Here is a 17,335-nt window from a genome sequence, read left to right on the forward strand (position 1 = left end):
TTCTAGCATTTTCAGTACCTTCGAATTTTAACAGTTACTTTCGAAAAATTCATTAAAATTTCATATATATATTGAAAAACATGCAATGGTTCTAAGGCGTGCTTCCTTTTTAGGTTTATAAACTGTATACTTTGTCTATTAACTAATCCAGTGTATTGTATTATTATTTGTTGTTTTATATGAATTATAACTTAACTCAAATGCAGGAGTAGGTGAGAAGTCTATATGGCCATAAGAGGCGATGTTATATATGCCTAGACTTTTCATTCTTCTTCGGTTATAAACCAGAAAAGCTAGATAGAGGCAAAACACAAAGAGGGTATAGTAGGAGATGTTTTTTTGTCTCTAACTTTAAGTGGGCGAAGAGAAGTTCATTCATCATCAATCAATACAGAATTCATAGCTATAGTAATTTAAGATGACTTCTTCAAATAGGCACTGGCCTAGTATGTTCAAATCAAAGCCCACCTACACCGCTCATCAGGACCACCATGGCTCGAACCATGTTGTCACTTCTGCTCCCCACAGATCATCTCCTCACACTTATGGTAATTTTCTCAATTATCCTTGTCTTCTTCTTCCTCTTCTCTCATAACTTTTTCAACTTAAAAAACAAATTATAGTGATAATCATGCGGGAATTATGATTTATTGGTCTATATTCTCCATCTAGCTACTTGTTGAAAAGTTTGATTTAAGATCTATATCATGATTATATATATGTTTCTATTGTGATAGTGAGTTTTCGTGAAGATTTGCTTTTTGGACGTATCTAGAACTGTTCCTGATAATCTTGTATTGCTGATGAATTGCATAAGTTACTGTTTCAGTTTCTGATGCATACATCCGGAAAAAAAGTTGTGTATGCTCCATACGTTACGTACATGATGCAAGATTTTTAATTATAATAGTATTATCACAGAAACTAACGCATTGAAACATGGCAGGATGTGACGAAAGGACCCCGGAACCAAAGCCTAGATGGAATCCTAAACCCGAGCAAATTCAGATCCTTGAATCCATTTTCAACTCAGGAATGATAAACCCACCGAGAGATGAAATTAAAAAAATCCGAGCTCGACTGCAAGAGTATGGCCAAGTCGGCGACGCCAACGTCTTCTACTGGTTCCAGAACAGGAAATCTAGAAGCAAAATCAAGACCCGCCGCCTCCAAAAATCACAAAGTCGCCAAGCTCAGCCTGTCTCTCCGGCTGCCACCAAGGCAGCAACCACCTCTTCATCGTCCTACTCAGACAATTCCTCATCCAAGTCAACCGAGTTCCTTTTGCACTCCTATTTAGGTGGTGGTGGGGGGGCTGGTTCCCACCACCAACACCATGGACAATTCTTTCAGGAATCGTTCTCTTTCCCTGTGGTGCAACAAGAATCTCTGGCACCTACGACTGCGAGTTGCACACAAGATTTCTTCTTTCCCGATGTGAGCACGATGATTAATCAGGAAAATCGTCCAATGAATAATAATGACCACACGGTTTTGAGTAGCACTAGCATGTCGTTTACTGATTTGATGATGAATCCTCAATATGGAATCCCAAATAAGCATTCTAAAGGCAACGAGGTTGAAGAAGAGGATATTATCAAAACGTTAACTCATAACACACCATCGCCACCAACGACAGCTTCTACTTGCATAACACCACCACCACCACCTGCAGTTCCTACTGCACTTGTCCCTCCCGCTCCTACTTCAAGTATTATTCCATTAACGATAAATGATGTTGAAGGTGTCTATATATCATTCCTCCTACTCTTTTTAATTTAATTTTCTGTACGCATATAAGATGTAAAGAATGATGTGCATGTGTATGTACTTAATGGTCTTGTGTGTTGAAATGCAGGTGATGAGGGAGTTGGAATGGGGAAGAAGTTAGTAGTGTTTATCAACGATGTGCCTTTTGAGGTGGCGTTTGGACCCTTTAATGTCAAGGAGGCGTTTGGGAGTGATGTGGTGCTCATAGACTCCACTGGACATACTGTGGTGACGAACGATTGGGGGGTCACTACACAGTCTCTCCAGCATGGTGCCTTTTATTACCTCGTGCGTCTACACACAACTGATCATGCTGGCGTACGTTATTGATTTGGTAGATTTCTAGCTATCCCTTCAGCATCCTAAATTTTGAGAAAGCCATATATTACTATAAATATATCTTCTGAATGTAGCAAGAATTAAAATATACCACAATAACAAGAAATAATTACTGGAAAGGAAAAACTAAAGACCAAATTTACATAAACATTTACGATCGATTTAGAAGCTCTTATCAGTTTGCCTATATACAGGATCATTATTTAATTCTTGGTTATATTAATAGTAGCACATGAATGCAGTACTCTATTGCACTAGCCCCATGCATGATCAATTAAGCTAAATTAAGCTTCATGTCAATTTATGAAAAATGGTGTTATATGATATACCAGTTGTATAAAATCTTGTAAGGCGTAATTTTCTAGTTAAGTGTCGACTTCAGTTCATGGCACATATACAGGCCCTTTAGTTGAAAGGACCAAAATTTGTTTGATTCATATAAATTGAGATTTATTGCAGTAGCCCCATGAATTAATGCGATAATTGTAGATATCATATGCTATTAGACAAGGAAGGAAGAACATGTTACTCCCAGTCGCTACCATTTGTATGCTTCTATCATAACAGATATAGGTAGATAGATGTCTAGAGTCTATATCTTTCCATCATTCGCTCTTTTCAAATAACAAAACCATAAATGGTTTTACCTAAATTGCTCAACAATCTTTTTTTAAGGTAATATATATTAAAGATAATACTATAAGACATTCTTATAATAATTATTTGAACTCATGATCAATAGGTGCAAAGTCTTTTAAATATCAATTGAGTGACATACAGGTAGTTTCTTACAAGTTGATGTACTTACTAGTTTTTTTGGGGTGATTTTGCAGATCTAGAAGTAAAATGAAGTATAATTTAAGGACTCTCTCCCTCCCTCTCCGTCAGCAGGGTTATCGGAGCTAGTCAACTTTTAGATAAGCTGGATTATATGTAAGGGTGTTACGTATATTTTATGCATCTAGCAAGAATCAAACTGAGACTCGATGATTTATAAGGAAAAACCCTCATTTATTGGCCATTATTTATTGTGTGCCAAAATAAAGAATTGACATTATGCTAGGAGCCAACCCACATTATATATATATATATATATATATATATATATATATATATATATATATATATATATATATATATATATATATTAGACAATATATGTGAGTGTTATGTATCTAATATTTGGTATAGAACCATAAAAAACTAGATCATTTTAACCAAATGCAATAAAATCTCTGTAGGGTCTTTCTTGCATCTTCTATTAGACCTTATGCTAGGCTTTGTATATATATTTTTATGGAGTTTTTTAAATTTAATTTTACACCACAAATTAATCGTGTATAAGAATATTTTATCAACTACTTATAGGTCTTCATATAGAAATTTAATACAGAAAACTATAGTGAAAAATTGAAAATACTCATTAAAAAACCTAATAAACCTCATTTCATAACCCGCCAAAAAAACTATGCAACTATACATAAGGTAGACTTCGAAGGAAGTTATAAAAATTATTAGATGTCTAATAAAAAAACACATTCGAAATACATAGATGTTGGGATGAATCACGAAATCTAAATTAATATGAGTTCAAAAACAATAGGAATAATCTAAAAATGAAAGAAAATTGTGTTTTTTAATTAAAATGAAATTATTTTTTATGGTTCTATACCTAATATTACGTACATGACATCTATATATTCACTTTTTCCTCTATATATATATATATATATATATATATATATATATATATATATATATATATATATATATATATATATATATATATATATATATATATATATATATATATAACATCCCAAAATACAAGCTAAAAATTTCATTTTTTTAAAATCATTTAATAAACATAAATCTCATTGACAATAAGTAAAATCATAAAACAATTATCTCAATCCATAAAATCTGATAAACAAATAACAGTCTCATAGTAAAATCAGAGTAACTCCAAGGCTGATCAATAGTGGTGGGTGCTATGCCATCAGCTCGAGCCATTCCCTTTACTAGTTGAAGTACCTGAAACTAAAACTGAAAACTGTAAGCACGAAGCTTAGTGAACTCCCCCAAATTACCACATACCATACAAAACATATATAACAATTAACATAACTTTGGGACTCTTCCCAACTGTATCGGGATGAATCTCGGCATCGGACTTCTGTCCGGTATCAGGCTCACCCCAGCATCTGAACGCATCGGGCATCGGGCTCACCCCGGCATCGGGCTTACCCCGACACATGCTTAACAAAACATATATCATAAACACATAACATAATCACATAATCTGCATCGGGCTTGCCCGATATCGGACCGAAGTCCAGAACTCATAACAAAACATGCATGAATCACAAAGACATCAAGCATGTAACAACCCACTTTTCACGACCAAAAATTTCATTTTTTGATTAAGTGATTTGCACAACATTTATATCAAAATATAAACAGATCATATCATTTAATAAAATCATGTCTCGTATCTGAAAACCGAATCGTAAAAACATAATAATGTCAGAGTACAAATCCCAGAATAACTCATGATGCGGAAAACAAAGATTGTGTGTATGATGTACCGCTACCGCACCAGCTCCTTCCCCTTCGCTGAAGAGGTACCTGAAACCAAAATTGTAAAGTGTAAGCACGAAGCTTAGTGAGTTCCCCCATCGTACCACATACCATGCAATCACATAACATACATATTGCCGAGCAATTATGGTGTGCCCGACCTACCTGGTAAGGCCATTCTTGGGTGCCGACCTACCTATGCGGCCATTCTGGGGTGCTGTCCTACCCATGAAGCCATTATGGGGTGCCGTCCTAGCCATGTTAAGTCATTCTAGGGTGCTGACCTACCCGTCGATCCTAACAACCGACCTTCAGGGGACTATTCCACCCCTTACTGCTACTATCACATATATCATAACATAAACATACTATCATACATATATGGGGTGTCCGAACTACCCTTCGGTCCTAACAACCAAACTTGGGGACTATTCCCCTCCTACTACCGCTATGACATAACATATCATGCCAACATATAAACATATCAACACATATTATCAGATATATCTGGGGTGTCTGACCTACCCTTCGGTCCTAACAACCGAACTCTACTACTATCACATATAACATATCATGCCAGCATATAACATATCAGGTAGTAGCAAACCTACATGGTATCACAAAGACAATCATCTAATCATACAACTCCTACTGGTAGGCCGGCATTGTGGCTGTAGACCCACTGCTACTAGAAGGTAACTCACCTCGTAGTAGTTACTGATCTTTGCGAGAATCCTCTGATTGCTACTGATACTGCTCCGGAAATCCTCCGGCTATAATTCCCACAAAACACTTAGTTATACACTGCTAACTGTTCTTAGGATAAAATGACCATTTTACCCCTGACCAAATCAAAGTCAAAGTCAAAGTCAACTTCTAGTTAACATAAAATAAGATTACTTCATGGATTAAATCTCAGGTAATTCTAAGATGATAATATCTACTATTCTTAAAACAGAGGTATATAGTTCATAATTTACAAAGCAGTTATGTATTGGTTTGCTCAAACACATCTCGTAACTAGGTGTCATAAAGAGTACTTATATGTATGATTTGGTAAGTAAAATGCATGGTTATATAGTCAAAGTAATTCGTTCCTTTTTCCTTAACAAGAAAAGCGATATCTTTGCGCCCCTCGATGATTTGAAGTTGACATTCATGTGCAAGGTCTTATCTGAACTAAGTTGATGTGTTCGATTAGTAGTCTGAATCCAGTCATCATAAATCGGAAATCGAAAAATGGAATCTTGAACCATGAGATTGATTCGTATCCATGTCTTATGTGCATACAATATCTTAAAGAACAAAAGAATAATTGATCCCTTATCTAAGGGCCAACGTTTGATTATATAAGAGCTCAGTAGTGGCTTTGGAAAGCAAACATTGCTACTTTTTCAAAGTCTATATTTGAAATTGTAGTTGATGACTTATCCAAGTGGGAGACTGTTGGAATAGGTGTCCAAGGTCATAACTAAATTGGTAGAAGTCAATACTAAATTGGTATAACTTTATGGAATAATAGTAAAGTCCTTTTTGGGTTGCCCTCATAGATAGAAATGGTGTAGAATGATTTTTAGAGAAAGAGGAAATAATTTGTTAATTTATTATGGTTAATAAATTAATTAGAAATTGTAATATTTAAATTAAGAATTAATCAGAATTAATTAAGAGTTAACTTTGGGTTAATTCGAATTAATTAAAAAGTGCAAGGACTGACCTGTAATTTTTTAATAGTTGAGCGATGGAGAAGTTCCAGAACCCTCCTGGTATGGACAGTTTTGGTATTCCCTTAAGGGTATTTTTGGAAGCCTCCAATTAATATAAAGAAACTAGATATTCATTGATTTGAAATAATATTATTTTACGTTAAATTTTGTAGTTATCAGAGATTTCATGCAGCTATATAAAGGGTCCTAAACCCTTTGATTTTTGGCTATATCTCTGTTGGTTAAGCATAGCCAAAAATTCCATGCTCCTGCCTCTCTTCAAAAGATCATCTAGTTTCTAGGGTTTGAGTGTACGCCAATAGAGGCATCATACTTTTGGTGCTGAGCTTTATGAAGTTCTATCATGTAATCAATGATATTGTTTTCTATAACGATATCAAAAGTATGCATCGCTATTTGTAAATTTCGATCAAAGCATAGGGATTTAGTAGTTTTATAGTATGTTGTTATTTACGTGAAAAGACAAAGATTATCTAGATTGCATGTATCATTAAGTGTTATAAGTAAAATTTTCCGTATAGACTTGAAACCTACGAAATCCATTAATATCATATTTGTCCTTAAATCCTCCTTGGCTACTATTGATTGAAAAATATTGTTTTCCGAAATCTGTTGGTAATTTTCCAATAATTCATTAGGAAATTTTATTGGTTAGTCAAGATATGGGAACTGTAGGTGTTGGTCAACAACACTATAGATCTGTCTAATTTTCCACTTTTATATCATCTACAAATATATCATCCATAATAAGATCATCCAAATCATCATCAAACTAACAGTAATCATCCAAGTGAGGAAAATCTTCATTAATATTGTTAACAAAAGGATCATCCATATTGTTAACAGTAGGACCATCCATATTGTTAACAAAAATGATCAATTACATTGTTAATAATAAGATCATCTAAAATGTTAATGAACGGGTCATCCACATTCTTAACAAGAGGGTTATTTACATTGTTGACAATAAGATCATCTATATTGTTAGCAATAGGATATTTCTTGTTATTAAGAAATCAAATGGATTCATGAGTAACTATCGGAGCATCACCACTGCCACATATTGTAACCTTATCAGCAATCACCTTGAAATAGTCTTGAAGTACATGGCTACTTATGACCAAAATACCTAACCTCCTTCTCATTAAGTTTTAGGGATGGGTTTAGATAATCATTTAATTGTTCCATCAATACTTTTGAAGTAGTCATGAAGTACATGCAGGCCCTTGTCTTCCTATGTTCAATATACTGCAACGCCTGTAGATCCGGACTTGTCAATTTAGAGACGTTAAGCGTCAGAAATGACTTTTTGATAGAAGATTATTTAGAAGGAGTGATATTAACTAAGTTGTATTTAATGTTACAAGGATTCCGTACATATAAAGAACGCCGAAATCCGAGTTATAACGAAAAAGCTATGACCTGTCAAAGTTTCGCGACAGAACTGGCACAACGCTGAATGACGTAAAAAGTGAATTTACATTAGAGCAATATTTAGCCTTATTGATCTAAACGAAAGTTGTAGAGTTCGTTAAACCATGAGTGTGCATAAAAAGAATGTCCAAATCTGACTTCGTATGAGGAAGTTATGATTTTTCTAAGTTTCGACTTAGCGATATGCAGCCCGAATACTCGATTTGAGATGAGCGATTTTTAGCCGAAACAATCTAAACAAGAATCGAATTTCTTGTTGATATAGTCCAACGGTAAAAAGACAGACGAAAACGGACGTCGGATGAAGAAGTTATGAATTTATAACGGAGTTTTCCTGTCCCGACCTACTAAAAATAATATAATAAAAATAAATTCAAAATTAGCCGACGTAGTCTAAACGAAAGTCGTAGAGCATAATCTCACCTACGCGTGGATATAAAGAACGTCAAAAACGGAGTTCATATGCGAAAGTTATGAATTTTTGAAGATCATGGCACGCATACCAAAGCTTATCCGAAGATTACGCCCAGCGTACTCTATGTACGCCCAGTGTACTGATTACGCCCAGCGTACTCCAAAATTACGTCCAACGTAATCCCAGACCCAACAGCCTATAAACAGAAACTGATATCAACCGATTCTTTTGCTATTTTTCTTCATTTCTCTCTAAGTTTTGCATCGTTTTGCGTGTCAATTATATTCCAAAGCCCCGGTATCATTCCTGAGCCCCAAAGCAAGTTCCGAAGCCCCGAGGATCCCGAGAAGTGAGATTCCCGAGCCGAAGTTCTGCCTGTGAGAAGCCCGTTTTTTTTGTGAAGATCTTCCAGATCTACCGAAGAATACTACTTCTACAAGTCGTAGTGCTGTCCGATCATCTTCTGATCAAGTAAGTGTATAGTCACTTTCATCTTACACATAGATATGAAGTATTTTATAAAATATGTGTTATGTGTGTGTGTGTCTATATATATATATATATATATATATATATATATATATATATATATATGTATATATATATATGTATATATATATATATATATATATATATATATATATATATATATATATATATTGTTGTTGTTTATATGCGTAAGTGTATAGTTACTTTCTTCTACCGCATAGATATGAAGTATTTGCTATGAAATGCATGCTATGTGTTTATGCGTTGTTTGTTTACTTGAGATGGATGTTGAACAAATGTTTTATACAGGTTTTTAAATAATTTAAATTATATATATGTAATTTATATCTACAAATGTGTTGGGTAGAACATGAGTATATGAAATAGTTGGTGTGTGATGAAAGATGAGTTTGAGGATCAGACGAAAGATGATATAGATCGTGAGATGAGGGTGACATGTGAAAAATGAGTGAAACCTTTACCCAAACGATGGCCCCCGTCATTCAGCAGAGTAGGGATGACAACCACGGACTATTCTAGACAGTCCAGTGGAACACTAGCAAGCTCGCAACTTGTAGGTGTTGTGGACTTGATGTTCACCGGTGTACTCTAAAAACCCTGACAGCTATAGATTTAGTGCCTCATAATAAAACGATGGTAGCTATGGATTTAGTACTGTGTAAATGAACGATGGTAACTATGGATTTAGTACTATGTAGATTAACCTCAGGCAGCAATGAGCTTTGTGCCAATTCCTTAGGTCAATTCCTTAGGAACGAATGAAGGAAAGATAGTCGATTCTTAGGGTAAAACCTTAAGAAATAAAGAAGATAATGGGGATGGGTAATTGAGTTGATTGTTTGATGATTGAATATAATAATTATATTATTATGGGTTTAAAACCTTATATGCTCACCAGGCTCCCAATATTGATCCACTTAGTTTTCTTTGTATCACAGGTATCAATACGAAGACATATTGCACTAAGAAATTAAACGAGATGTAAATCATTAGTGTAAATAAATGTAAGTTATGTTTATACTTATGTGTCTGTATCGGAACATGACATCCCAAGATTTTGTTATATAATGAAAATATTTTTCTTTGAGAAATGACTTGATAAATTCTTATCATATTTTGTTTTGGGGACAAATTCCGCAACAATTTTCTTTAAACGATTATTCTGATTTTAAAAACAAAGCATAAACAAATCGGTCTTTTCTGGCCGTGAAATTGGGGATGTCACATATACACACAAATTACTTTATTATTAGGAACATAACTAGCTAATTTAAGGACATATATGTAATTCCCAAGAGGTGGGAGGCTATAGTCCAAAGTCGATTGAGGTATAACAAAGTGGTAATGCATTCTTTAGCCATTTTATACCATACATCTTTACACATTACGTCTAGCTCATGAATTGAAAAGACACCAAATTCTACAAAATCTATGTAATCGACTATGCCATCAAGGGAATGCCTACCGGGAAACATTGTGAACAATCTACCATTATGAATCCTCACTGTGAAATAGATGTCTATTCCTCCTATATAAACCAAGTACACCTATATATAAGATATTGTTTAGAAATCAAGAAGAATGTTAATAGCATGAAATTGAATTTTTTTCTTTCCCACATAAACATATTGTATAGTTTATTTACATCAATTTATGTTGAGTAAGAGCGAACTTTCCAAACGTCAAAACCAGTCCCGGCCCAATACATGGGCGAGGTGGGCTTAGGCCCAGGGCATCAAAAAATTAGGGGCATAAAATTTGTCCAACAAGTTATAGTATATATATATATATATATATATATATATATATATATATATATATATATATATATATATATATATATATATATATATCGGAATTTTGGCCCAGAACTTAAGTCCAGCAGTCCAGCACCAACATCAGTCCAAGAAGAAAAGAGGCGTGACTCTCTTGAGGCGTGTATACGAGCCAAGCGGGAGATTACTTCGTGAGCGCCAAGATGCTGTCGAGAACTTCAATCGTCAATTTTGTAACGGGAACCCTTGAAAATCGTGGAGATCGAGACTCTTAATCGCTGTCTATGGTCCGATTTCTATTCACCTTTTTCCGTTTCTTATTCTATCTCTCTTTCAGTCTCTATCTTATTCCCAATTTTGTATTCTATCTCTCGAGACTCTTAATCGTGGAGATCGAGACTCATTCAGTCTCTACCATTCGATTAAATTGGATTTTTTTCCTTCATTCGGAGTTGTATCAATGATTCACAGGTGTAGCAGCGATTTGGGTTGGATTTTTTTTTTCTGTCTAAAGCAAGAGGAAAACAGAATTTCCGTCTAAAGCAAGAGCCAAGAGGAAAACAAATTCGTAAAATCGGTGAGTTCTTTTTTTCGTTTGTTTGTTTCTTATTTCTTTCTAAAATTTCCAACATGAATCATCAATTCATCATATTCATATCTTCACTGTATTTGATTAAATGATTGGGTGATTAGGTCAATGGTTGATTACTTGATTTTGTGATGTGAATACAGGAGGCTTGAAGAGTTGAAGGCAAATCTGAAAGCTGAAAATCAAAAAAGCATGGTCTGATTTTGTTTTTTTTTTATTTTATTTTATTTTATTTTAAATTTTGGTGAGTTCTTTACTTCTCTACTTGTCTTCTGATTATGTATTTCATTATTTATGATTATGTATTTCATTATTTCTGATTATTTCTGATTATGTATTTCATTATTTCAGAAGGCATATATGAAAAGTGAAAGCTGTAAAACGAAAAAGAACTGTGATTTTGATTTTTTTCCTGATTTAGGTGAGTTATTTACTATTCTTCTAATTCAATTTTACCGTTTTCTGTTTCAATTTAATATATATAATTTCGTTTTTGTAAACCTTTTGTGTTTTTGTTTCTTGTTTTTGTGATGTAATCAAGAATCAGGATTCAGGAGGCTTCTTTATTCTGATATTTGACAACTGTGAAGCTGTGAAGGTTGCTCAAATTTTGCTGCTGTGTGTTATTGTTCAGGTTGTATCTTTCCTTCATTCCTTGTTTAGTGTTTATAAGTAGATTTGTTTTGTTTTAAATATGATTCCCCGAAAACAACCATCTGGTGCACAAAATAGAAAACGAAAAAAAAAGGAACAACAAGAGGCTAATGAATTAAGAGGGTCTTTGAATAAATTTTTGATTAGAAATCAAAATGTTAGTGATTTTGAAAAAAATGATAATTTTAATATTCCACCAAGTACTTCCAATGATTCGGTTGATCTTTCTAATGATTTTGATAAAAATGACTTTGTTGAGAAAGACAAACCAAGTGATTTTAATATTTTTGATCCTAGAGTATGGGATGATTTAGATTCAGAAATGAAAGATTTACTAATAGAAAAAGGGCCAAATAGAGAAATTGATACAAACATAATTTTTCCAAGAGACGCACTTGGTAGACATTTTTCTTTTGATTTTTATACACGTAAATTAAAAAATGGTGATTGTTTTGATAGAAAATGGTTAGTGTATTCAAAAGAACTTGATAAAGTTTTTTGTTTTTGTTGTAAACTTTTTAAAACCGTTTGAACTAAAAGTAATTTGGCAACCGAAGGAATTAAAGATTGGAAGCATCTTAGTGAAACATTAAAACAACATGAAAATAGTTCTGATCATATGGTTTGTTTAAGAACTTGGACTGAAAGACGTATTAGGTTAAATAAAAATGAAACAATTGATAAAGAGCTACAAGAAATGATTAAAAAAGATACCGAACATTGGAAAGAAGTTATAGTTAGAATTATTTCTGTTGTCAAATGTTTAGCAAAAAATAACTTAGCTTTTTGTGGTACAAATGAAAAAATTTATGAAAACTCAAATGGTAATTTTTTAAGTGTAATTGAATCAATTGCTTAATGGGATCCGGTAATGAAAGAACATTTTCGAATGATTAAAGACAAAGAAACACATAATCATTATCTTAGTCATAAAATTCAAAATGAATTAATTGATATGTTGGCATCCGAGGTAAAAAGTGCAATTATTAAAAAAATAAAAAATGCAAAATATTTTTCTGTAATTCTTGATTGCACTTCGGATGCTAGTCACCAAGAACAAATGACTTTGATTATAAGATGTGTAGATTTGGAAAACGTTCCACTAAAAGTAGAAGTGTTTTTTTTAGAGTTTTTAAATATAGAAGATACATCCGGTCTAAGTTTTTTTAATGTTTTACAAGATGCTCTAAAATCTCTTGATTTGGATATTAATTATATTCGTGGTCAAGGGTATGATAATGGGGCAAATACGAAAGGAAAACACCAAGGTGTTCAAAAACGATTGCTTGATATAAATAATAGAGCTTTTTATATGCCTTGTGGATGTCATAGTTTAAATTTGGTTTTATGTGATATGGGAAATTCTTGTCAAAAGGCAAAAACTTTTTTTGGTACATGCCAAACGATTTATAATGTTTTTTCTAATTCAACAAAAAGATGGAGTGTTTTACTTCAATTTATAGATGATCTAACACTTAAATCATTATCATCTACTCGTTGGGAAAACCATATTGAAAGTGTTAAAGCAATAAAAACACAATTTTCCCAAATAAGAAAAGCTTTAAAAAAATTATCTATAGAAAGTGATAATGGACAAGTGTGTAGAGATGCTGATTCATTAGTAAATGGTGAATTTTCTAGTTTTGAGTTTATTTTAAGTTTAGTTATATGGTATGAAGTTTTGTACAAAATTAATTTGGTTAGTAAAAAGTTACAATCCAAAGAAATGCTTATTGATGTTGCTGTAAAAAATTTAGAGGGGTTAATTAATTATTTTGAAGGATATAGGGAAAGTGGGTTTGACTTTGCTATTAGTGAAGCTAAAGAAATAGCAAATACTGTTAAAGTTAAACTCGAATTTTTAAAAAAACGTGATTATAAAAGAAAAAAACAATTTGATGAAATTCCAAATACCGAAAGAGAACACCAATCTTCTCAAGAAGCATTTAAAAGAGATTATTTTATTGTTATAGTAGATATGGCTCTTGTTCAATTGAAAAGTAGATTTGAACAAATGCAATATTTTGAATCTATATTTGGTTTTTTATTTGATGGTTCCAAATTAGTTTCTTTAGATGATGATAAATTAAAAAAATGTTGTTTAAATCTTGAGTCCAACTTGACAAGTGGTGAAGAATGTGATATTGATGGAATTGGTTTATTTATTGAGTTACAAATTTTGCAGAAAATGTTACCTAATGAAGCATACAAATGTGAAGGTCCTTGGACATCTATTCAAATAATGGAGTATGCAAGAAGAATGGATATGTTCCCTAATGTTTTGGTTGCATATAGGATCTTATTGACAGTGCCGGTTACGGTTGCTTTCGTGGAAAAAAGTTTTTCAAAATTGAAGCTTTTGAAATCGTATCTCCGAAGTACTATGTCTCAAGAAAGATTGAATGGATTATCACTTTTAAGTATTGAAAGTGATTTTCTACAAAATATTGATTATTGTAAAATAAGAGATATTTTTGCTTCAAAAAATGCACGAAGACAACGGTTTAGATGATTTTTGTAGGTTTCGTTTGTATTGTATTGATTGTTTGATTATAAAATTTACTATATTTTTGATTTTCTAAATTTTTTATATATAAGGGCATAAAATTTTTTATCTCGCTCCGGCTAGCAAAAAACAATGGACCGCCCTGATCAAAACCATTTTTTTTTCTTCGTAAACTTTGCCATTATAAAGGTTTGATTTTTGATCAAGTTATGACTTGAGGATAATGTTGATGGGTTTCTTGGAAGGGATGATCACAATTGATATAGGGGCTATTTGTGTCAAGTCTAATCTTAATTAATGACATAAATGATGATAACAATTAAAAAATACAATATTGCTCTCAATTGAGGTACATGTGTGCCATAATTAGACAGAAAGTGAAAAAAGGACAATTTATGTCATTTTATGAAACCATATGGTTAGCTTCATAGTCAGCAAGGACCATTTATGGAGTAATTCTAAAAGTTATCCTCACCTTGTTACATTTTTGAATGCACAAGGACCATTTATGAAACTGTTTCTTTAAATAATAAAGAGGAGTTTGAACTCCCGGGAGGAGAGGGGAGAGGTGGGGAGGAGAGGGAGATTGTAAAGGTTGAACATCGAAGCAGAGCGTCAACGTGTAGGGAGCAGCACGAATCCTGGAGATAAGAGAAAATCTACCCATGCTCCAAACATCAATTCAACAAAAAAACCAAAATTCAATTTTTCCCCAAACTTTATTCCTAAACGCGCATGGATCTTTGAAGGATTGTTTGTATTATCATTATTATTCAGGCTCCCCTGAATTAATTTTCAGATTTTCTGCCTAATTTGTGTTTTCACAAAGCCCTAATCTGATTGGAGTTTCATCGGCCTACATCTCTCCTTCGTCGATTCACTTTCGTTGATACTTAGATAAGTATCCCCAATTCGTAAGTATCCCCTATCCATGAAAGCTGTACCTAATTTTGTTCGTTATCCTCAAAGTTTGTTCGCAAACCCTAAAATATGCATGTTGTGTGCAAATGCTATTTTGTTGATTGGTTTTAGAGATCTTTGCCTTGATTCTGTAACATTAACAAGAGTCCATCTTTCCCACCATTATAGACGGATCTTGACTTTGTAACATAGTTCCCATTTGAGGATTAAAAACCATGTTATCCATGGCATACGGTTGTTTGGATCCAAATACATTCACATCATGTTATCAATATCATTTTTAGATAGGAATTTGTTACAATTAGTAATTTGTTACCCCATGATTTTTGTTCTTTTATTTGAACTTGAAATGAACAGGCTTCCATATAAGCCTCTCGACTTGTTGATCATGGGCGATGGTTCACCCACATCTTCTGCACCTACATCCAAGCTTGAAGCCCAGATACTGGATGCAGTATTACAACGAGAGCTAAAAGGAACTTCCATAATGTCATTTAACAAGATAATCTTAAAATTCCCAAAAATCGATGAGAGCCTAAGAAAATGCAAAGTCATATTCGAACAGTTTGGTATGTACACTGAAACATCAATACCTTGTAAAGTACTATGACAAAAAACTTGTTACTTTTCCCCTGTTGCTTACAGATGAGGATAAAAGTGGTGCAATTGATCTTAAAGAGCTGAAGCATTGCTTCAGTAAGCTTGAAGTGAACTTCACAAATGAAGAAATCAGTGATCTTTTTAAAGCATGTGACTTAAATGATGACATGGGAATAGACTTTCATGAGTTCATTGTCCTTCTTTGCCTTGTCTATCTTTTGAAGGAAGTTGACACTGCTCCAAATGCTGTATCCAACTCTACTTTATATTCCAACTAATTTTGGTTCATTTCATAATCTTTTGAAGTGATATGTTTCTCTTTCCTATTGTTGCTTTCTTGACATTTATAGAAATCACGCATGGGAATCCCGGATCTTGAGGCAACTTTTGAAACATTGGTTGAATCGTTTGTGTTCTTGGATAACAACAAAGATGGTTATGTCAGCAAGAATGAAATGATTCATGCAATAGAGGAAAGTGGGCGATCTGATGGGCAAATTGCCATGAAAAGATTTGGTCCTTCTTTCTCTCTCTCTTTTCCCTTACACATGTATAAATAAGCACATAAAATAAGGTGAGAATTGTTGAATTTGGTTGTTTTGTGTTTACAGAAGAGATGGATTGGGATAAAAATGGAACAGTGAACTTCAAGGAGTTTTTGTTTGCTTTTACAAGTTGGGTTGGGATTGAGGATGATGAAGACTAGTGAACTGAAACATTGTTGGGTGTTCTTTTCCTCTGATTGTGTATGTATTTTCTTTTTCTTTTTTTCTTTGTAGCTTTTGGTTTCCTAAAAATGGAACTTGTTGCATTTTTCTTGTTGATGTCATCTCATTATGTTCTATGTAAATAAAACAGTGTCTTGGATCAATATACAGTTGTTAGGGAAGTATTCAACAAATATTTTGGTGTATTTGGCTTGTTGTAGCTATGAGAATTGCATTTAAAGGATATGCGAAAGAAGTGTTATCTTTTCCAATGTTTTTATGGGTCTCAAAAGGAAAAAAGATGTTTTACATTGTTGTATTTAGTTTATTGTTGCAAATGAACCAACTTGCAACAGATCAAGGGTTTTTTTTTTTTTTTTTTTTTATCAAGTGTGATTTAAAAAAAACACAGTTACGTGATGTTTTTATTTTAAAAAGGGTTAATGTCATAATGACGCAACCAATAGTTGAGTTTTGTTCAATGAAGTTGTGTGATGAAGAATGGATATCAAATCAAATATAACAACAATGAATACCTGGTTGTATGTTTGATGTTGATTTTTTGTGTTTGAATTTGTTCTTTTATCTCATCATCTTGATTGTAACCAACAACGAAACAGTGTAATCAAATCTAAATAATTATATTCGATATTTTTGAGTTTCGTTTAATGATTTAGATTTGTTTTTTCCTTTGTGTGTATCATCCTAAATTGGGGATTAGGAGTTGCCTTTTCAGTGGTGAAATAAAATTTTGGAAATAAAATAAAGTAAATTTAAATAATAAATAAAATAAATAAACCTCAGGTCA

At 33.1% G+C, this 17,335-nt stretch overlaps 3 protein-coding genes across 3 annotated transcripts; all 3 read left to right on the top strand.

Annotated features, from left to right (window-relative positions):
• Nucleotides 1-211: 211 nt before the first annotated feature.
• Nucleotides 212-3,161, top strand: LOC145038576 (WUSCHEL-related homeobox 9-like). Its single transcript, XM_078986891.1, has 4 exons — nt 212-548; nt 947-1,744; nt 1,859-2,104; nt 2,943-3,161. The coding sequence occupies exons 1-3, from the start codon at nt 419-421 to the stop codon at nt 2,098-2,100; spliced, it is 1,170 nt and encodes a 389-aa protein (XP_078843017.1). The 5' UTR covers nt 212-418; the 3' UTR covers nt 2,101-2,104; nt 2,943-3,161.
• An 8,672-nt stretch (nt 3,162-11,833) lies between these two features.
• LOC145039691 (uncharacterized) lies at nt 11,834-14,305 on the top strand. The gene is made up of 3 exons (XM_078987713.1): nt 11,834-12,258; nt 12,334-12,631; nt 12,764-14,305. The coding sequence occupies exons 1-3, from the start codon at nt 11,834-11,836 to the stop codon at nt 14,303-14,305; spliced, it is 2,265 nt and encodes a 754-aa protein (XP_078843839.1).
• Nucleotides 14,306-14,844: 539 nt separating this feature from the next.
• On the top strand, nt 14,845-16,799 carry LOC145042032 (putative calcium-binding protein CML21). The gene is made up of 5 exons (XM_078990385.1): nt 14,845-15,213; nt 15,578-15,789; nt 15,866-16,068; nt 16,171-16,336; nt 16,432-16,799. The coding sequence occupies exons 2-5, from the start codon at nt 15,609-15,611 to the stop codon at nt 16,524-16,526; spliced, it is 645 nt and encodes a 214-aa protein (XP_078846511.1). The 5' UTR covers nt 14,845-15,213; nt 15,578-15,608; the 3' UTR covers nt 16,527-16,799.
• The last annotated feature ends 536 nt before the right edge of the window (nt 16,800-17,335 follow it).

The sequence above is a fragment of the Lactuca saligna genome, chromosome 4 (assembly GCF_052625555.1).
Source record: "Lactuca saligna cultivar CGN05327 chromosome 4, ASM5262555v1, whole genome shotgun sequence".
NCBI lineage: Eukaryota > Viridiplantae > Streptophyta > Magnoliopsida > Asterales > Asteraceae > Lactuca > Lactuca saligna.